A 23,323-nucleotide genomic window follows, 5' to 3' on the forward strand; every position below is an offset into this window, starting at 1 on the left:
TAGACCTATAGCTTGGAGTGACCATCATCTTATCGAGTTTCAGGTTATTACTAAGGACCCTCTGTATAAAACATCAGACAGAACTATTTTTAGACGTCCTTGGAAAAAACTTAAACTTGTGGAATTCCATCATCTTCTGGAGTCCTTTCCTCTGACCCTTCCTGGCGATGTTGAGTCTGGTTATATTCTTTTTTGTGACTGGATCACTAAGGCTCTTGAGGCTCTGATTCCTGCGGTATGGAGTAAGAGCCGGCGACCAGGATCAAGTCCATGGTACAATGACTCCCTACGGCTTCTGAAGGCTACCTGCAGACAAGCAGAGAGAGCATGGCGTAAGACCTATGAGGTGGGATTGAAAACTCTCTATCTTGCCAAAGTTAAATTCTATCATCGCGCCGTTTGTAGGGCTCGCGCAGCGTACTATTCTCATGAATTTACTATGAGCACCAATCCTACCAAATTGATTTTTAAAGTCTTAAAAGATCTCACTGCTAATAGAGCTGCTGTGCCTGAGGTCTGTTCATCATCTCACTGCGAGGCTCTTGCAGCCTTCTTTGTTGATAAAGTGACTAAGATCTACCGCTCCTTCCCTAATACTATGCTGACAAGTACGGAGTTGGGGTCCACTTCTTGTAACAACTTGACTCTTTCTACTCTCCCAGCTCTTTCGGAGGAGGAGTTGGAGAAACTGGCAGCTAAAGTGAAATTTGGATCCCCTGTGGACCCACTTAGGCCAGCTCAATTTAAAGACTCAGCTGCTTTTTGCCTGCCTCCTATTCGTCACCTCATCAATCTATCCCTCTCTTCGGGTATAGTCCCTCGAGATGGAAGGAAGCTTATGTCACCCCCATCCTGAAAAAACCCTCACTGGACCCTCTAAAACTCGAGAACTATAGTACTATCTCCCTTCTACCATGGGCTGCGAAGGTGACAGAAGCCCATGTAAACGGCATTCTGTCCAAACATCTTCAATCTGCTAACACTCTAGACCCTTCGCAGAATGGCTTTCATGCTGGACACAGCACTGAAACAGCCCTCCTCTCCATGGTTGAACATCTACGCGCTGTGTTGGATGCAGGTCAAACGGCGGCACTGGTACTATTAGATCTCAGTGCCGCCTTTGACACTGTCTCCCATGCAATTCTTCTGCAGCGTCTGGGAGAGGCGGGCGTCAAGGGCGTGGCGCTGGAATGGTTTCGATCGTTTCTCTCTGATCGTACCTTCCGGGTTTCCACGCCTCCTTTTGAGTCTAAATCCCATGGTATCGAACAGGGAGTTCCGCAGGGATCAGCATTGAGCCCCACGCTTTTCAATCTTTACGTGCAGCCGCTGGCTGCTGTCGCCAAGCGTTGGGACCTTACAATGGTGTCTTACGCTGACGACACGCAGCTTCTGGTTGCACTTAGTGGGGACTCCGATACTGTGGCGGCTAAGTTTTGTGAGGGTCTCAGTGCGGTGGCTGGATGGATGACGGCCAACTGCCTGCAGCTCAATGCCAAAAAGACCGAAGTATTGATTGTGGGCAAACAGAGCAGCCTCTGGGGCGATAAGTGGTGGCCAGCTGATCTTGGCCCCACTCCGATCCCGGTTGATGAGGTGAAAAATCTAGGCGTTTGGCTAGATTCTATGCTCAGTTTCTCATGTCATACTAAGAAAATAGCTGCGACCTGCTTTGGTTATCTACGGGGGCTTAGACCGGTGCTGAAATTTTTTGATGCCCCGACTCGCCAATTGATTATTCAGGCAGTCATATTGTCTAGGCTCGACTATGCGAGCTCGTTGCTGCTTGGGGCCAATCAGGCTGAAATTATGAGATTGCAGCGCGTTCAGAACGCGGCAGCTAGGGCTTTAGTCGGTCTCCCTAGATTCTGCACTGCTAGAAGCACCATCACCAAGCTTCACTGGCTGCCTGTGCCTCAGAGGATAGAATTCAAGACTCTATGTCTTGTTTTTAAGATTTCAAAACTTGCCTCTCCCCAGATATTGGAACATCTCATTCTTCCTTATACCCCCCCCGTCTGCTGAGATCCTGTGGACAAAATTTAGCTGTAGTCCCTCGTTTTCTAAGGAGTAGATCTGGCGGTCGCTCTTTTAGAGTGCTTGCCCCTAAACTCTGGAACTCTCTCCCTGCCCATTTGCGTGCCCTCGATGACCTTTTGACATTCAGGAAAGCCGTAAAAACGTATATCTTCCCAAATAGCTGTTAATCCTTCTTATTCTGGATTCTTCCTTTTGCTCGGTGTGTGTTGTGTTTCTTTCCAGGCGCAGCGCCGGGACGCCTCTTAGCTGGGGCAGCTGTGCGCTTAAAAATGGAGTTAACATAACATAACATAACATTATCGATATTGATAATGAGCTGTTTATATGTTATGCAAATCTGAAACCAATCAATTCCTCAGCAAGGAGCCCTTCTTCAGAATGAAGCTGTGAATTTTGTTAAAATGCTCAGGAACAGTTGCAAAGATTACATTAGCTGTCCCAAATTTGTCTGTGTGCCTAGGTAAACGTGGCACATAATGTAGTTTCATTCGGATATATTGCGAATGGAAAAGGAAAAGTAGTTTTTCTCCATAAACAATAAGTTCTAATTATTTATTATTGTATGATATACATTTACAACTAGCAAAGTTAAAACATTATGGCACTGTGACACAATAGTATGTTTACTTCCAAGTTCTAAATATTTGGTTTTACTGTAAATTGTAGGGTGATATTTTTGCACTAATGCTAACAGTTCTGTTTTCAATTCTAATAGTGTTCCTCTAGACCAGTGGTCTTCAAACTGTTTGATGCCGAGACCCCCCATCAACATTTTTTAGGTGTAAGGACACAACAAAAATGTCTAGAACCTGGTACTCCTTATCATTGACAACCATAATGTTCTCCAGAGAAACGGTCAATCTTTGGTTGCACCTCTTAAGTACCAGTGTAACACCCAAATATAGCAATAAGCAACAAAAAGGTGACCAGCACAGCTTTATAAAGGGCCTTCTTCTAAGCGTCAACACCTGTTACTGCTTTTTAGTAACTTTCGAATCTTATGAATAAATAATTTTTTTGGGTTAAACTCAGCAGATTATGCGACAGATGATGGATTATGTAGCAAAAGCGCGAAATCTATAATTATGTTAAAATCGCTGCGGCCTCACAAGCACATAATTCCACTGGCCCTTGGTATAATAGCTGTAATGCATGGGCTGCAACTTTATTGCACGGCATTAGAGGAAAACCATATTATATTTCATGGGATGATGACAGCTTGGCAGTTACAGCTGCATGTAACTGGAGGTAGCTGAACATCATTCATCATAATTAAAACAGACATACAATTTTTAGGTCTTTCACCGTCCGGTAGCTACATATAAAATAACGGGCAGCTTTAATGAATAATAAATACATTTTAAAAAGTTGTTACTCAGTGGGAAATGCACTGTAATACATTATGAAAACTCTATTAGTTAATGCACTGCAAAGGTCTCTGTGAAACTAGAGAGCCACAGAATTAATGTGTGGTTGGTGTAGTGGAAACTAGTGACCTGTGTATTTTTAGTGCTATGAGTTCACAGCCTTTGACAGAAAGCACTGTGAATATGTAGGTATTTATTTTATACTTGCATTACACACAGTATAAGATAGACCACTACAAAATGTGCAAAATGTTTTACAATAAAATGGTGCTTCCAATATACCGGCTGCTTTTAAAATATTGTGGCTTATTTATAAGCCCCTTGCGCTGCATCATTTTTTATGACTCTCTGGTTGCGCAGACCCATGTGTACGAGGCCACGCAAAGTCACTTTGTGTGGAATTTCATGGTCTCCTAGATATGGTGTAAGGCAACGCTGCGCAAGTTGATGCGTTGCCTTACTCTGCGTGGGGGGGGGGCGTTCCATGAATGTTACAGTGGGTTTTCCCATGGGTTTTGACACATTCCCAGATTTACAAGCATCTGTAAACCTGAGGATGCATCAAAATTGTATACTGCCCCAGGGGGATGCGTAACTAGGAGAAATATCTTTATTTCTCCTCAATTGTTTCCTCTTTCTCTGTGTGGCACACAAAGAAAGAGGAAAACGCCTCCGTGGATTGTTTTTGCGCAAAAAGAAGTGCCTTCTTGCACAAAAACAATCCTGCAAAAAATGCAGACAGCCTTCCACCATGGTGCAAGGGTGCCGGCGTTGGCACTAGGCACTAAATTGTGTGCTGGCAGAAAAGACAGGAATGCCCTGTATCTTATAAATACAGTCCAATCCTGACCTTTTGAATTAGCACAGTGCAGCGCAGCAAAAATACTTGCAGAGCTGCCCTACACCATTTCATTGTAAATGAGGTCCATAGACTTTAGTAATATCTAGACCCTATATAATGCATTTTTTTTACATAACTGTCCCTTCAATACATTATCAGAGATAGTAAAAGCTATATAAATACAATGACAATTAAAAGCAAGGCAGTTCACAGCTCAGTTAACTCTGCATTACCACTCAAAAAGTTAAAAGTGATTCAATACATTAACTGCAACAGCACTCTCCTTTCCTGAGAAATCAAACCCAGGCAGACAGCTAAACACACCTTTCTGCCAGTGTGTTGCAGGTCTGAAGAAATGCAAATGTGCACAAAGAGTTAATCTGCAAATCCTTTACATTTGCAAATTAACTAGTTGTGTACATTTGCATTTCTTTCAGGCCAGCAACACACTGGTAGAAATGTGTGTTTAGCTGTCTGCCTGGCTTCGGTTTCCCGGCACAGGAGAGTCCCTGAATAACGCTCCAGGGAAGGCATTTTAACTACCCTATTTGGAACGTTTTCTGACAGGGTATCTGTTGCGCCCTACAGATTGAAGACCTCTGCTCTAGACCATCCGTAAGTGCTGGTTGCCTTTAAACTTTTTAATTGGATTTCCTTTGGTATTTAGGAGTCCAGCATATTCTCTCTGATTATACCAGGGGTGTAGCTATCAATGGTGTAGGTGCAGTGGCACCTGGGTCGGGGCTCTGAATGGTCCCAGTTATTTAATTATTTTAATATCCATTGGGAGTGAAAGGAACCAATTTCCCGCTCTAGCATTAGGGTCCAAGGGTTGTCCTGTGCCACAGAGTTATTGTCGTAGGTGGGGTTTACAGAGTGACTCCCCATTGGAGACCAGTGTACTGATGGGAGATTTGCCCACTGGTGCAGTATTCAAAATTTATAGGTCTATCTTACTTAACTTACCCAAAGCCCTCCTGTTCATGACAAATAAGTGTTTGGAGGACTTTGGAATCTTGGTGGATGCTAATTGTGACAATGTCCTCCTTCATCCCCCAAAAAGTGGCAATCCTGTCTACATTGAAACCAACTCAAGTTTCAATACTTTATCAAGCGTAAGGCCACACGTCCTGGTTAGTTTTAATGGAACTGTTCTCTGACAAATCATGTATCCAGTGTCATATTAAGGAATGCAGATTATTCGACATAGATGATTTTTTTCTCGTAGATATCACCAATTTGGAATTCCTAACTATTTTAATTCAGAACTCGTCTACTTTGGTAGTGACATTGACCCTGATTGTTAGAATTTCTAACATTTGAATAGAAGGTGAGATCTACCTGCCTAATTCTAGAATGGTCCTATACAACCAGCGACTGATTTTGCCTACAATGGATATTACCCAAGAACAGGGTAGCAGCCACATCCTAGCATAAGGAGGTAGATAATGGGTATGAACCAGGTATGTGACTGACCACAAAAAAATCTGTTTTTGAGAATTGTGGCTGACACAGAGGATTTGGTTGCCCTTGTAGAGATGCCTGATCGGAAGGTTGGCACATTTCTTATATGAGTGTTTAGTGACTTGACTTGACAGTATTACTGATTGTAATGTATAATTACACCTAGAAGAAAAGGAGCAGCTAAGTTATGACCCACTCATTTCTCCCAAAAGTAACTAGAGTACCTAGAGAACATGTCTATTGGGCATATACAAAATTGATAGAGACTTCTTATTTTGAGTTCTGGCTTCCTTTCACCACAAGTACCAACACAAAAAGAATTCTACACTATTTTGTTTCAGCTAATGTTAATGTAAGACTTTTCTTGAATTTGTCACCCTGCAGCAGAGAGGAAGATATCTGCACAGCCGAGTATCCAGTGCAGTGCCAGACACCACAGGAAGGCGGCCCGTTAGAGAACGAACTGTTCCAGTGGAGCCATTTTCAAGGCCCAACACAACTCACACTTTTCGGGTGGGCTATTTCACCACATAAGTATGAATTGTGCAGAGGTGAATATGGAAGGAATGACAGTACCTTATTTATTTTGTATTTATACAGTCGGATACTCCTCGTAGAAGATCCTTTACGCCCATGGATTTTGCCAACCATACTTGGACAGGTCCAGGTTTTTTAACAGGTAAATATTTCTATAAATGATCAATAATAACTATTTCCTCACAAACTGCAAATGGTATTCCTTGATTATCTTTAGAGGACAGCTAAAATAAAAGTAGAAGGTATCTTGAATTATATCTACTTAGGACAAAAAAGATATCTTGGAATAACTGACTCAAAATCTAACAAAGGGACCCACCAGAGAGTTTGAAGACAATCCGAAATATGTAAATGTGTTTGAGAACGTAGTTTGAATTCAATTGCATGAGACGGATCACCTCAATAAATTACGTTTAAGCAGAGATTTTTTTTATCACACTCTGCATCTGATTTCATCATCCGAGTGACACCACTTCACACTGTACAGCATGACATCTCATAGCTGTTTACTCTGATTATATCACAAGGTCTGATTAACTATACCATATGCTAAAGTGCTGACCATTTTGTCATGTCATGCCAAGGTGATGTTAAATTAGCCCAGATGCTGCTTTCTTATGAATACATTTACCTGCAGATTCATTACCTCATGAATCTCTCTGGGTAACTGACTGGATGTGCTCTAAGGTCTGGACTTACTGGGTGGGATACTCATCTTCGTCTACGCATGGCTACTGGTTGCGGGACAGGTCTTCTCGTTGGTGGGTCCGTCGTTTTGGAAAATTGTGTCATACTTTGCACATGAGCCCACAACAGTGCCTTGTTCCATTTGGGCTCATGTCCTGCCAGTGGTATCATTAGAGAGGGTCCAGATCAGGATCTTGCCCCAGCTTTATTTGTCTCCGCCTCTCATCTCCCCCTTAAGCCCACCACTACAGCTCCTGAATATGCTGGGTGGCAACACAGAAAACAACAGACACTACACCTTGTCAAACATATTTATTGTCCAGATATCTTTTTCTGCAAAGAAATGCTTGTTGAGGCTTTGCACAAGCCTTCATGTTTTAATACCTTTGTGTGTATATGTGTGTTAGACTTGGCATCTTTTGGCATGTTTCGCCTGAGTTTTTGCTTTCTACCCTCACGGTTTTTACTCTGTTTGTGCTGGCTTTGTGTTTATGCGCACTTTTCTCACTGCTGATCAGTGGTAAAGTGCAAGTGCTCCTGTGGTAAAAAAAATTCTGGATTTGTGTTTCCATGATTGGCCTATTTGGTTCATGTGTCAGTCCCTAGTAAAGTGCACTGGGTGTGCCAGGGCCTGTAAATCAAATGCTGTCAGCGGGCTGCAGCACTGGATTGTGCCACCCATACAAACATCCCGTAAATGTAACTCTGGCCGGCCATTGCAGAGCCTCTGTGCAGTCTGGTACTGCCATGTCGACTTGGCAAGTGTACCCACTTGCCAGGCCCTAACCTTCCCTTTTCTTACATGTCAGTCATCCCTAAGGTAGGCCCAAGATACCCCTGTGGGCAGGGTGCAGTGTATGTGAAAGGTAGGACATGCACTGGTGTGTGTGGCATGTCCTGATAGGGAATGTCTGCCAATTTAGTTTTTCACTATTGCAAGGCTACCTGTTCCCCTTAGGACAGAATGGGGAGTTTGTTTATAACATCTTATAAACATAACTGGCCTTGGGAACTAGGTAGGAAAATAAAGTTTAGTATACCTGAGCTCAGAATCTAAAGATGCATCTTTTAGTGAAAGTGATTTTTACTTTCTGTGTTTGAAAATACCACTTTTAGAAAGTAGGTATTTTCTTGCTGGGTTTGTGGATTGACTGTCTGGGTTTTGAATGACAGGGGCTGGGGAGCAACAGAGGCTCCAGATAGTCTAGGTGGGTCAGGAAAGGGCTGAATAGACCTGGGCTTGATTTAGAGTAGGGGAATGGGATTTCCTTGCACCCGAATGGGCGTGGTCTGCCTCTGAACTCTTTTGGACCAAGAAGACTGCCAAGAAGAAGACCTGGAGAAGCTGTGAGGAGGAACTACCACTTTGCTGAGTGCTTTGCTGTGTTAACCTGCAATGTCTGCTTCTGTCTTGGGCAGTGAAAGGACTGGACCGAACTTTCTGCAATCTACTTTTGTGAGTTTCTCCAAGGGCTTGAGGTAGAGCTTTCCCCCTGTTCAAGAAGTCTCAGGAACAGCAAAGACTTCCAGTTCTTCTTTCCTCAGCACTGGGGACTGTGTGTTTTGTGCTGCAACAGAAGAAAAAGCAACCCAATGCCATCTATGCCGCCACTGCCAACTCCTTGTCCTGAAGGCACTGCAGAGCGCACCGCTGTGACCCTGGTCTCACCGACACCGCCTGCTGACGCCGACACCGAGCCGCTGCTCGCACCGTGACCTATGGGCACCGCACTCTGCATCGCCTCACTTCATTACTAATACCGAGGAGGGGGGCAAAAAAGCTAAAGTAGCGAGACATTCGGAATCAATAATCTCATACTTGACCTCCGCGGTTGGGGCCCTGACAAAAGAAATAGCAACCGCGCAACATGAACTGGGTTTGTTATCCCCCTCATCAAGCGCAGAGCCCAACACATTACAACCAACTCCTGAAACTGGTATCCCTTTAGAGCCTGAAGTGATAGTGCTTAAACCGACTAATGTTTCCAGCCATACGAAAGTATGCTCGCCAAAACCCTTGCCTTCTAGCCAGCCACATGGGTCAGTTCCTCAAACCAAACCAGCCACCAAAAAGAGGAAAGAGACAGTGGGTGACAACGTTATTAAGCAACTGGATATGAACATTCTTAGCGATCACTTGGAAGCCCTATTTGTTGCCCAAATTGAACCCTTGTTAGTAGGCATCGCTAAAGACGTTGTGAATACTATGAATACGTGCCTAGCTGGCCTGATAAACAAATGTGCCCTGATAGATGACTTAGCTAAAAAACTCTATTCTGCCCAGGTCCCTAAAAAGGTGGTCATGTCAGATACAGAAGTGCCTACATTGAAACCTGCTTTATCTTTGTTACCTTCATTGTTATGTAAGGGCAAGATCTTAAATACTAGCAGAGAAGGGGCTCATGGGAAATCCCAAAGCAGCCTGATCAGTACCCAGCTATCCCCAGGGAACCACGACACTCCCCAGGAGGATAATACCCTAGGAGTGGGCCCAAGACCTAAGGAGTGCCAACTGCATTTAGATCTTCCTCCAGCAGCCGCACCTTTTGTTGCTGCTTTTATAGGGGTACCACCGCTAGCACACGGTGAGATTGAATCTACAGCGGCATTAATACATAAGACAAGCCAATGGTGCGCTGATAGCAGCAGTGGGGGAAGCGAAATTTCCACTAGGATTATCATGGCAAGAAGGGTGGGATGGATGGGTCATCGCTCTAAAACTCTGAAGGGTGATTGCGTTGTAGTTAATTTTGACAGTGCACACCTAGCAGACAGGCTGTTCTGGGATGGCTCAGAGATACAAGACTGCGGGAATATGAGATCTGCCCCTTTGTTTTTTTTTACCCACCCCTATTTAGAAATCATCCCGTTAAGGATCAATATAACAGGCCAACTCAGCAGGCCACATCTGGTAATGAATGGAGAACAGTACCCAATAGGACCTCACAAGGCAGAACCATCCCCAGTAGGGGAGGTCCTAATTTAGACCTGTATAACAGTTTCGCTCCACTTGCTAATTTGGAGGATGTTGACTGACAACCAGCTTCACTGTTGTCCTCCGCATCTGGGCCGTTGCGGGAAGAGGACAAAACACTATGCAAATTTATTAGCTGGAATGTTGCAGGTATGAGAGCTAAAAGGGCAGACCTCCTATGGGTTAATTTTATCTCTACATTTGATGTGATAGCCATCCAAGAATCCTGGGATATTTCAGCAAACTCTTGGTTGGATGGTTTTGCTAGCTTCTCCGTACCAGCAACACCTAGTTTAGCGGGGAGAGCTAAGGGGGGTCTTCTTTTCCTTTTTTCTCTACATCTTGATGGATCATTTAAGCAATTAGACTCAGGCTCCCCTAACCTTTTAATTGTGGAATGGATAGTTTCACCGGTCTGTACCCTCTTTTTAATTAATTTTTATAATTCCCGGGAGAGGGCAGTGGATACTGATCATATTGTATCCCTGGAGAAATTTTTATGTCATCTCAGTCTAAATAAGCACACTACTTTTGAGCTCATTTTGTTGGGCGATTTTAACATTCATTTATGCGACTCACCCTGGTATACAGGGGAGTATGAGGGTTCTTTTGGCGCAATTATCCCCCATTTTGAACATACAAAATCAGGAGAAGCGCTTGAAGTGTTGTTAGCTAGTTTTAATTTATATGAATCTTTAAAAACAGGAGGGGGGGAAAGAGTACCCACCTATAAGGGCACGGCCCATGGGTCAGTTATTGATTACATTTTTACCTCATCTGGGCTAACCTCTAAGGTGAAAAATTATAAGGTTATCGCCTCACCCTATAGCGACCATAACCCTTTGCTATTAGAGATGCGTTGGAGAGATTCCCAGTGTAAGCATGCAGGCCGCTCCCAGGAGTGGGTGGCATTAGTGCCTACCGATCAGGGTAGACGGCTTAAGTGGGGTAAGGTGGTCCCAGATGATTTCATGGCAATCTTATTGCCTAAAATTGAGGGCCACATAGTGACCTGTTTGGACCAAGAGGCCCCCAACCAAGTAATCATACAGGCCTTTGAATCTATATGTACACAAATCTCGAGGGACCTGACGGTAAACTCTACACAGAGTACTTCTAAGCCATTTAAGTGGTTTGACGCCAACTGCTCACGAATCCACAGAAGCCTAAAGCGAGTGTTAAAAGCCACCCCCAGGGACAAGGCCCTCATCGCTAATTTAAGGAGGGAACATAAATTAACTTTAAAGGGTAGAAAAAACGCCATTAAAAGCGATGCGTGGAATAAACTTCTCACTATAGATGTCTTGCGAGACACCAAGACATTTTGGGACATTATAAATCAGCCATTTTTTGCTGGGGCAGAAAACGCAGTCATCGACTGCGTTATTCCTGATGAGAAGTAGGTTCTCCACTTCAAAGACGTTTATGGTGACAAGAATAGTCCAGTCTCTTGTGGTATAATGGCAGGCCGGGTTTCTCCCCCGGTAGAGTTTAACGAGGACGAGGTTATGAAGGCTATTCTGGAGACCTCGAAAAACAAGGCTCCGGGGCCTGATGGCGTACCCGGGGACCTATACAGACATTCCCCGATAATTTGGTCCCAGGTGTTGACTAAAGTTTTCCGGGCAGCTAATGACAACGTATTCCCCGATACCTGGGTGACCTCTATTATAGTGCCAATTTTTAAAAAGGGGCAACGTGAGGATCCAGGGTGTTACAGACCCATTTCCCTCCTTGACTCTGCCATTAGGATCCTAGGTAGAGTTCTACTGTCCAAACTGAGGGTAAATTTGGAGGTCTGTGGGGGGCTCTCGAACATACAATATGGGTTCAGAGAGAAACGAGGCACCCTGGACCAATGTTCCAACTTGCACCTTTTAATCTCCAAATATACGGTAGCCGGGGAGGGGTCTCTCTATTTGGCCTTCATGGACCTCTCCTCGGCTTTCGATTTGGTGAATAGGTCCAAGTTGTGGTCCACTCTTCTAGAGATGGGGATAGATGCTTCGCTGGTTACATTTATAGCTTCTTTGCACCAGGAGTTATTTGCCAAAGTTAGGGTCACAAGGGAAGGTAGGTGTACAGATAGATTTAGGTCAGAGAAAGGGGTGAGCCAAGGGTGCATCCTGGCCCCCCTCGTTTTTACCATTTATATAAATGGGTTAGGAAAACATCTAGAGGCTGGGGTGGCAGACGTTCTGCGTGTAGGAGGAGTGCAGGTTCCGGCCTTCCTATATGCGGACGATGCTGTCTTAATAGCGCGCACTGGTAATGGCCTACAGGCCTTATTGGACCGTTTTGGTTCCTTCATGGAGAACCTTGACTTAAGAATCAATGCAAATAAATCGCACTCCATGATAGTAGGCCGACAGAGAAGTAAGTCTAGAACCAAAACCTTCACCTGTAAGGGCGAGGTGGTATCAAGGGTCCTAGTCTTTCCTTACCTGGGGGTCCTTTTCGACGAGAGGGGGTCCTGGGTCCCTCAGATAAAGACGAAGAGTTTATCCCTAGCCCGTTCCACATCTGCATTGTTGGGCTTTTCAAAAAGGTTGGGGGCCAGGCCGATGGAGGCACTTTTGAAGGTATATAACAGTAAGTGCATCCCCATCGCAACCTATGGGTCCGCTTTATGGGGCTACGCCACTCATGACAAAATTCAAAGGGTAGAAAATGGACTTAGGCAATTTTTATCTGTTCCTAAATCTACCCCTACCTTTTATATCCATGAGGAAGTGGGTTTGCCCTACATTATGGACAAGCTGAAATTGGCACCCCTACTTTTCTGGGCAAAGACATGGCTCAATTTAGAACTAACTTTGAACCATGCAATTCTGTTGGATGTCACTTCCATGGATCATGCTATGAAAATACCCTGGTTGAACTACCTAAAAAACACCTTTGCATCCCTAGGTAGACCTGAACTTTTCTTATCTCCATCTAATATTAGGAGAGAAGATGTCAAATGGATTAAGCACCATTTCTTGGAGAGGGTACGCTTAGACAGAGAGGAGAAGGAATTAATGAAGCCATCAGTAAGATCATATCTAGTGTTAACCACTACTCCTTCTCTGGAACTGTACCTAAAAATTGTCACCATACCTCTTCACAGATTTTTATTAACAAAAATCAGGTTTAACATGATCCATTATTCTTTAGGTTGTTACCAATCGTGGGCTAAACCAGAAGATGCCCCCCCCTGTGAGTGTGACAAATTTTCCAATCAAGATACCATGCATTTTATGATGTTCTGTGGGTTTTACGCTACCGCAAGGAAAAAATATTTGATACCTGTAGTGAGGGAGGCTGGCTTTATACAAGTCAGGCCTGCATTAACTTACCTCCAGATGTTGGGCAATACTTACATTATTTTTAGTGTTGCTAGTTTCTTAGCGGAAGCATTTAGAATCAGGAACAAACGAGTACCACTGAACGTTCTACTTTAATCATGGTATTGTTTTAATTGATTTTTAATTATGTATATATGATGCACAATAGGCTTACCAGGCCTCAGCACTGATTTTGTACATAAATGAACTGTTGATTTTAATTCTGGGTGTCCATCAGCCTTTTATGATTTTTAAAAAATCGAATAAAGTGTACTTTGACTGGCTGACTGACTGACACTTCATGCCGCCGCTTTGGTATCCCCGACGGCTCCGCTCCACGCCGAAATCGATGCTGCTGCGTGCACCGTGGTTCGAGGGCACCGTTTGTAAAGTGACACGCCGCACCGCCCTCATCCCACACCACAGCCTTGGCCTACCGACGCCAGTACCATCAAATCCAGCTCGTCAGCCGACGACATCGCTTCAGCAACAACAACAGCACTGCCTGCACCGTGATCTGCCAGCACCGCAACGAGCACCGCATCACTTCGCACCGCACCCCTGGTCTCACAGACGACGCCCTCTGACGCCGCCACCGAGCCGCTGCTCGCACCGTGACCTGACGGCATCGTACGCTGCACTTCGCACCGCAGGCCCGGCACCTGCCGGCGCCAGCGCTCCTGACTCCAACCGCGAGGAGTTTGATCTGCAACACTTGTGACTTCGAGCGCCCGACGACTCCTGCACCAGCCTCTGGAACCAACGCCTGCTGACACCGTGCTTTCAGAATCTCAACGAGAGGTCGCCGACACCCTCTATTTATAAAAGGCACTGTTTTGCGGGTCTTCCCGACACCGCAGCTTGCCTGCGATGCCGCAGTCAGCCAGAACTGTTTGGATTTGTTTGTTCACTACGCAGTGATAGCCCCAGAGGGAGTTGTCAACTTCAAGGAACTTTTTTTCAAGGTTATTTGATAACTGAAGATTTCTAAGTGCTGTATTGTGGATTTGTATCGTTTTTGGTCTTTTCTTGAGGATATACAAATATTGGATATTTTTCTAAACTGGTGTGGTGTCCTTTTGTAGTCCTTACACTGTATTACTGTTGATTATGTGCAAATGCTTTACACACTGCCTCTAGAATAAGCCTGACTGCTCATGCCAAGCTACCAAGGGGGTGGGCAGAGGTTATTTTAGGAGTGTAACTCCCTTATCCTAACTAGGAAGAAGGGTCACTATTTGGACAAAGGTACCTACATCGCCAACTAGAGACCCCATTTCTAACAATGTGTATCCTTACAAAATCAAAATGAGGTCTTTTAAGCAAACATATGTACGTGTGCACATTTAGATCAGAGTTACCATGCATTTATTTTGTTTTCTTAATAACTTTGGCACCTTTTGACGAATCTGCAAAATACGTTCCCAAAATAAGTTTGTCCACTCTGGCTCCTTCATGGAAGGTTTTATGCTGATCCATCAAGCAGGGGCCACGAGAAAGCAGAGTTCTCAAAAGTGCAATTTCCCCTTTCTGATTCCCACAGGAAACTTTGCGCTCCCATACAGAAAAAACAGCTGAACTGATTTAACCAAACTTGGCTCATAGAAATATTACCCAGAAAGCACACTTTTATTTGTAGTCATTTTAAAAGTTTTACTGTTTATCAAAGAGTGACGTAACATAGGAGGTAATTGGCAGTGCCACGCACCCTTACCATGCACTACCAATTACCTCCTACATTACATCACTCATGTCATGTATGACACCATCACTGCAACATCTGAAACAACATAATTGATGACAACACTGTGCCTGGCAGGGGGTCAAGTTATAGATATTTTAGAGCCCAAGTTATAGTTACTTGATATACCTATAACTGATTAATTTACCTAACTTGAAAATATCTTATCTCACGTCAACATGCAGCAGTGGCACCTGTCTATGCCCCACACATCATTTCCCATGTGGTACTGCATCAGTGTAGAGCTGCATGGTACCACCTACCAACGTGCAACGGTACTGCTCAAAAGTTTCCGGATCCAGTATGATATCTGGAGAATATTCAAAATGGAGGGGGGGGAGCTAAAGTTTGACCGAATCTCTACCAGAAAGAGTGTTACAGAAACTAAGTAACTTCTCATGTCTACTTGGCTGACTAATACAAACATGCGCAAGTAAAGATTCACATGTCCTTTAATTGAGATAGAAGAGTGTAATCATTAAGTCGGCCAAACACTTGGAAAGTATTGCCCTTTAAGCCACATATTACATAAGGAAAGAAATTAAGCATGTCAGTGTGGGGCCAAATTAAAGTAACATAAAATAATATTTATTTGCTAATTTTTTTTTTATCTCCCCATATATCAAACGGATTTATTTATGCTACTGTTCATCACAAAGCAGATATGCCTAAAACGTCCTGTTTAGGCTGACCTAACAAAGAACTAGGAGTTGTAATTCATATAGGGCCATATGCATCAAACTGTGCATTTGCGATTCCTAAGTTGCGTTTTTTAAGAAATCGCAATTTCGGAATCACAATTTAGGAATCGCAAATGCTTATGCATGTAGGAATCATAAACAAAATTGCGATTCCTACACATTCGTTATTTGCGACTAGCAAATTGTGATTTGCAAATAAGGAATTGCTTCCCATTCATTCCTATGGGCCCAGAGACCCCCAGGAATCAATGGGAGGTGCATGCGCAATTTGCAACTACCAAGTAGGTACTCGCAAAATTGCGCATGCAATTTCAAGGGTGCATAGGTTCCAAAAGGACACCCTGATGCACCCCTGAAATTGCAATTTCAACACATGTTGCACACACACATGACCCAAGGACATGTATGTGTGCAACATAGAACTTTGAAAAATGCACTTTTGTGCATTTTTCAAAGTTCTCGCAAATTACCATCAACTTTGAATTGATGGTAAATTGCGTAATCTTAACAGTGAAATCGCAATTTTTTGGTTGTTGCCTTTCATTTAGGGAATCACAATTTGCGATTCACTAATGCAATTGCAATTTAAGTAATCGCAATTTTAGCGATTAGTTAAATAGCGATTTTTGCATTTAGGATGATGCATCCCAAATGCAAAAATTGCGATCGCAAAGGGAGCCCCATTGCGACCGCAATTTACAATTATGCATGTGGCCCATGGCCCTGTGAGGTACAATGGTTGTTTGCACCTGTGTTTTTACATCCATGGGGAGCACTTATATAACTGTATTAGCTGCAGAAATGTGTGTGGCGACTTCTGTAACATGGATCACCTCCATATAAAATGTGCACAGATGTGATCCTAAAGGGACATTTTCTCATTTGCATGTGTGTGCGGTGTCATTCAAATGAAGGAATGCCTTTGCCCCTGTGCCTGCTCCATATCACAGAAGTGGAAACAATTACAAACAAGCCATCAGGAGGTGGTCTATTTTGTGCCACTTGTGTGGTGGTACTAGATAAGTACCCCACTTTGAAGCATGGAATGTGGAGGGAAGAATGTGGCTCCACCGTAACTTGCGACACCTACTTGTGGCAATCATTGCCCCCCTTTAAAAATGCTCCCTAGTCCCCTAGCAGTTTAGGACGTAGCTATGGTTTCTAAACCCCAGTTCTGTGGTTCTTAAATCCACTCTTCATTGCACAGGTGTGAAATTTCAAACTTCGCTCCAGTTCTAGGGACTGTGCACAATTTCCATAATCTGGCACACTGTCCGTGTCTATGCTGGTCACACAAAAACTCAGAAAAAATTGCAGTGCAGATACGGACAGTGGGCCCAATGTCAAGTCAAGTCAAGTCATAAAATTTGTATAGCGCACTACATACCCAGAGGGTTTCAAGGCGCTTAGGAAGGGGAGGAGGATTATTTGTCAAATATCCACGTTTTAAGCTGCTTTCTGAACGCTAGGTGGTTCTGGGTGAGGCGAAGGTAGGCGGGGAGTGAGTTCCATGTTTTAGCAGCCAGGTATGAAAAGGATCTGCCACCCATGGTGGTCTTGTTGATGCGAGGTACAGTGGCGAGGGCTTGGTTGGAAGAACGTAGTTGGCGGGAGGGGTTGTAGAATGACAGTCGAGAGTTGAGGCAATCTGGTCCGATGTCGTAGAGTGATTTGTGTGCGTGGGTGAGCAGTCGGAAAGTGATCCTCTTATTGACGGGTAGCCAGTGGAGGTCTTTAAGGTGACCAGAGATGTGTTCGTTGCGTGGGATGTCTAATATGAGCCTGGCTGAGGCGTTTTGGATTCGTTGGAGTTTCTTTTGGAGTTTAGCGGTGGTACCTGCGTAGAGGGTGTTTCCGTAGTCCAGTCGGCTCGTGACCAGGGCGTGGGTGACTGTTTTCCTTGTTTCGGAGGGGATCCAGCGAAATGTTTTTCTGAGCATGCGAAGAATGTTGAAGCAGGAAGAGGATACGGCGTTGACTTGTCTGTTCATTGAGAGTGAAGAATCCAGGATGACGCCAAGGTTCCGTGCGTGGTCTGTCGGGATGGGTGCTTTTCCGAGGGCTTCCGGCCACCAGGAGTCGTCCCAAGCAGAGGGGGATGTGCCTAGGATGAGGACTTCTGTTTTGTCTGAGTTCAGTTTCAGACGGCTTTGTTTCATCCATTCGGCAACTTCTTTCATTCCTTCGTGTAGGTTAGTTTTGGCGGTGCTGGGGTCATTGGTGAGAGAAAGGATCAGTTGAGTGTCATCCGCGTAAGAGATGATGTTGAGGTTGTGTTGGCGTGCGATGGTCGCGAGGGGGCTCATGTATACGTTGAAGAGGGTGGGACTGAGTGAGGATCCTTGAGGTACGCCGCAGATGACTTCAGAGGTCTCGGACTTGAATGGAGGAAGGCGGACTCTCTGGGTTCTTCCGGTGAGGAACGAGGTGGTCCATTCAAGTGCTTTTCCTTGGATTCCGATGTTATTGAGGCGTTGTAGAAGGGTGCTGTGGCAGACTGTATCGAATGCTGCAGAGAGGTCGAGGAGGATGAGGGCGACTGTGTCTCCATTGTCCAATAGAGTTCGAATGTCGTCTGTTGCTGCGATGAGGGCGGTCTCAGTGCTGTGTTTTGCTCGGAAGCCAGATTGTGAGGGGTCGAGGGATTTGTTGGCTTCGAGGAAGGCGGCGAGCTGGTTGTTGACGGCTTTCTCGATGACTTTGGCCGGGAATGGAAGAAGCGAGATGGGGCGGTAATTTTTGAGTTCGGTGGGGTCCGCTGTTGGTTTTTTCAGGAGGGCGGTGAGTTCAGCGTGTTTCCAGTCTTCTGGGAAGGTAGCGGAGTTGAAGGAGCAGTTGATGACGTCTCGGAGGTGCGGTGCTATGAAGGAGTCTGCTTTGTTGAAGATGTGGTGAGGGCATGGGTCTGTGGGGGATCCTGAGTGGATGGAATTCATCAGGCGGATGGTGTCTTCAGTGGAGATTGGGTTCCAGGCGTTAAGGGTGTTTACAGGGGAAAGATGGTCAGCGGATGTTAGGGTGGGTTGGTTTACGGGTTGGTTGTCAAAGCTGTTGTGGATGTCTGCAATCTTGTTGTGGAAAAAAGAGGCTAGGGAGTCGCAGAGGGTTTGAGAGGGGGTGATGTCGTTGGAGTTGGCCGAGGGATTGGAAAATTCCTTGATGATGTTGAAAAGTTCCTTGCTGTTGTGGGCGTTGTTGTCAAGTCGATCCTTGAGTGCTGTTTTTTTGGCTTTTCGGATCAGTTGGTGGTGAGTGCGGGTGGCGCTTTTGAAGGCGTCCTTGGTGCTGGTGGTTGGGTCTTTTTTCCAGGCCTTTTCAAGGGAGCGGCAGAGTTTCTTGGACTTCTTGAGATCATCGTTGAACCATGAGGCTTTCTTGCTGCCAGGTTTGCTTTGACGTTTTTTCAGTGGAGCTAAGGTGTCGGCGGTGTTGGATAACCATAGGGTGAGGTTGGCGGCGGCTTCGTTGGCGTTAGAAGAGAGGGCTGGGGAGTTTCGAAGGAGCGATGCGGAGATTTGGTCCGTGGTGATTTTGTTCCAGTTTCTTTGCAGGATAGATTGGGAGTGGTTGATGGTTTTCGGCTTGTTGTAGGTGAAGTGAACGCAGCTGTGGTCGGTCCATAGGAGATCCGTAGTGTGGCTGAAGGAGACATGATTGCTGGAGGTGAAGATGGGGTCGAGTGTGTGACCTGCGATGTGGGTGGGGGAAGTGACTAGTTGTTTAAGTCCGAGGTTGGTGAGGTTGTCCAGGAGGGTGGCGGTGTTGCGGTCGTTGTTCTTTTCAAGGTGAAAGTTGAGGTCTCCCAGCAGGATGTAATCTTTGGAGGGGAGCGCGTGTGGAGAGATGAAGTCCGTGATGTCTTCACTGAATTTTGCGCGGGGTCCTGGTGGCCTGTAGAGGAGGGTGCCTCTGAGTGTTGTTTTGGGGTCGATGTGGATCTGGAAGTGAAGGTGTTCGGAGTTGGCGAGGTTGGCGTCAGAGCTGGTTGAGATGCGGATAGATTTCTTATGGACGATAGCGATTCCTCCTCCTGTGTGGCTGGTACGGTCTTTGCGGGTGATCTTATATTCTTCAGGGATGGCAATGGTGATGTCTGGTGCGGAGGAAGCATTCATCCATGTTTCCGTAAGGAAGGCGACGTCTGGAGAGATGGTGTCTAGTAGGTTCCATAGGTCGATGGCGTGCCTGTGCACCGATCGGGTGTTGAGGAGGATGCATTGTATGTGGTTGGGGTCGGGAATCTGTGGAGTGGTCGTAGCGGAGATGTTGTCGGTGCAGCTGAATTTGCAGGAGTAGCAGGAGAGAGGGCCATGGGTGTGTCCAGGAGCGGCTTGGACGCAGTTGGGGGCGCGATCCGGGTTAAGGGCTAGGAGGGTGGTGGCATCGTAGGTAATGCGGGAGGATTGGGCAGCGCGAGAGGCAAGGGGTCTGGCGCTGGGCGCGGTCGAGGCGCGGACGGGCGTGTGGACGCTGCGCGTGGGACCATTGGCCATAAGTGGATGGTGGAGGGGGCGGAGCGTGGGAGGGTCAGCTGGGAGGCGGGGTCTGGGAGGAGACACGGGGAAAATACAAACAATCTTAAATGGCCGGCCGGGGATAAAACGAAACTGGGGCACAGCCGGAATTACACTCACTCAATACAGATACTAAGTTCCCAAAAAGACGCTTCTGCCACAGTTACATCAGCCGCTATGAGCAGTGAAATATAATTAAACAATGCGAGGATAGACGATGGCAGTGTCCTGTGTCTTCAACTGACTCTGACCCAGGAGATGTTTATATTGTTGGTGTTGTAATGTAAATTCTCCTTTCTCATAGAATGTATTATCCTTTCAGGTACACAGTATCAGCCCAAGTCCTTCCAGAGGAATCCGCCTGCAACCAGGAGACGGTACCAAGTGGCGTCCTAATACAAACCAGTCACACTCTTTGCCAACAAATTTTCTTTTCAAGGGCCACAGAATCTGTATGGTGAACACTGTAATCGTGATACAGCACTTATTATTTTGTCCAGATTACCCACATTTTATTTAATTGGGTAATACTTCAAGAGTTGGCATCAAAGGACGACAGAGACAATGTGTTCATTCCAGCGAGGAGTGCAATGTGGCTGAATGTTTTCTAAAAGCTTGGGTTGTTTCACCTAGCTCTTCATGTTGTACCTCCATCAACTCATTATGCCATGCAATATTTATGGGCAAACATGAGCTCCTTACATGAGGTCAAAACACTTATTTTAACGTTTGCAGGTAACTCAGGCCACAGCTGCTGTGACTTTTTCTCTGCGATTCATGGGCCAGAAGGACATGAAATAACTTCAAGGGTGGCATTTGGTGCCACACAAATCCAATAAATGTTCATTCTTGAACACCATATCACATTTTTTATTCACATTCGATAGTAGCCTTTAACAATTGTGTTAGGCACTTAGCCTTCATTATTAGAGAAAAGTCTAAAGAAGGTGTTCTCCCTAGATTACTGGGTTATTTTGAGGGGCTTTTTGAGGATGCTTTAATAGTAAATAGGAATGTTGCATTCATGGCCTGCTCCGCCTACTTGATGCCCCACACTTTCCACATAGTGGGCCGAGGCACAGATACTGGTGTGTTGTAGAAGTGAAATTATCCCCATGGTGCTCTTAAATTTATTTGCAGTTTATCTGGAAAGTTCATGATAATTTGCTAACTGAATGTGGCCAACTTCATATGGTGCCCCGTTTCCCCTACACAGTGCTATACATGTTAATGCAACAGGAGTGGTACATTTGTGGCCGTCAAGCACAGCTATCCGCAGAGCACATTTTGTTTAGTAGGATCCATAGTGCCATGCCCTGTAGCACATGTGTCCATCAGGCCAAGTTAAAAATAGAGGAACATGACACAATATAGTAGAGTGATATCTGCTGCATAAGGCAATTTTTTTCTTGACTCACTCACATACAGCCTTAGTGGACATGACTGCGTGTTTTTCGACTCCTCAATGGATTACAAGCAGTGATGACTTTTGCTGCTGATAAAAAAGGCAATTACTTCCTTTTTCTAACAATCTTAACTAAAACTCAAGGTTGCACTAATCTCACACGGATTGTAACAGGCAACTCCAACCTTTAAAACAAACAAAGTGCAGATCTGTTCTTGAACGATAAGTAGTCACATTATCTATGTCACAGTTACAATGCTTTCAAACAGTCCAAAGGGCATCCAAGCACCACCCAGTGGGGTAACATATGCTACACGTAAATTACAACCCTCATCTCATTGCCAAAAGGTTACCACCCATTTAGATAGTTGACTGTGGCTCACCTTAGAACCGAGATATTTTTGGAGCATTAAAAACATATAGCTAATCGTAAAATAGGTGTACCGAACATAAATGTAGTGGAAAACGGGGTAAAATTCGCACGGTTTCCCCTGTTTCACAAATAGGTGTCACTTGCCTAAAACTCTAATATACCAATGAGAAAACATATACATTGTGGTGTCTACTATAATCATGCTAGCTTGGTGATTCACTGAGGTAATGCATGAACTCCTGATATTACCGTCCAGAGACACGGAACAGCAAGCATATGCTACCTCACTGCATTATTGAGCTGCAGGCTGCGTGATTGCATGAACACAAACAGAAAGCTGGTAATGCAACTCAGCGATAAAGGCCTTGTTAGCGAACAGGTAGACATTAGGCAGTGAGTTAGACGGTCAGTATCTGGTAGAATCATAGAAGTAGAAGGCATAAAATGGATAGTGAAATCCGAGTCTGTGAGAAATTCGAAATGTGTATAATTTATGACATATTCGATCAGGAACCATTAATAACGCAAATGTTTATATCAGTCCGCAAACTCTGATGAAATTCCAATCTTTCTTTTCCAGTTTTGTGATTGCCATTGTCCCTTGAGCCGTTCAAAGGACTGCACATCTTGCTTTCAAGGGATGCTTGGTCTTAATTCTATGTAGAAAATCATGAAGAATTGCAACAGGTACCTTCAGGAATTGACAATAGCCCTCAATACAAACATATATTGCAGTTTGTTCAAAAGTCACCATATCTCACTACATTTGGAGACTGTTCCCTGGTATTTAGGATGGGTAATGGCAAAACACTGGGATGCTTTGGATTTAAAAGGAGGCACAAATGTTACCAAGAATGTATACTTTACCCCTGTGTGCTTAACCAAGGTGTTGTGTGTTACTTCAAAGCCTTGTGCATTTTATCACATATATATTTCCAATATTTTTTCTGGTAGTGCTGTCATTCTGTTTTGCAATAGTGCTCTCATGCAATAAGAATTACGCTTAAACGAGTACCTACCTCATGCTTACCCATCGGTTTTTATTCAGAATTTACCACAAATGTAGTTATTCAGAATCCCTAGATGGAGTTTTGGTAGTAATTTGCAGGCTACTGACCGTTTCCATCTGAGTAATGTAGGCGTTTTTATAGGGGATTTGACAAATGCGATGGTTCTGGCTAACCTGTGCTTCATTCTGTGGGAAGGTTCTCCATCTGAAAAACCTAAAGCATTGTACATGTTTGGCAATTTCAAGGTATTTATATGCCTACCCCATTTTGCACAGGAACATTTGTGGGGTTATCTTGATGGAAAGAGACGTTCTTCATGAAGATTCATCAAATACAACAGGAT

At 44.7% G+C, this 23,323-nt stretch overlaps 1 protein-coding gene across 2 annotated transcripts in view; it reads left to right on the forward strand.

The window, feature by feature from the left end:
* Window positions 1-20,995, forward strand: part of LOC144821262 (protein FAM149A-like) — a 549,291-nt gene extending 528,296 nt beyond the window's left edge. For both annotated transcript variants that reach the window (XM_078678084.1, XM_078678086.1), the window contains exons 12-14: window positions 6,097-6,225; window positions 6,313-6,391; window positions 20,515-20,995. In XM_078678084.1, coding sequence (XP_078534210.1) covers window positions 6,097-6,225; window positions 6,313-6,391; window positions 20,515-20,588 — 282 coding nt within the window. In that variant the 3' untranslated portion in view covers window positions 20,589-20,995. The remainder of the gene's footprint in view (window positions 1-6,096; window positions 6,226-6,312; window positions 6,392-20,514) is intronic.
* The last annotated feature ends 2,328 nt before the right edge of the window (window positions 20,996-23,323 follow it).

Source organism: Lissotriton helveticus, chromosome 2_2 (assembly GCF_964261635.1).
Source record: "Lissotriton helveticus chromosome 2_2, aLisHel1.1, whole genome shotgun sequence".
In the NCBI taxonomy this organism is placed as follows: domain Eukaryota; kingdom Metazoa; phylum Chordata; class Amphibia; order Caudata; family Salamandridae; genus Lissotriton; species Lissotriton helveticus.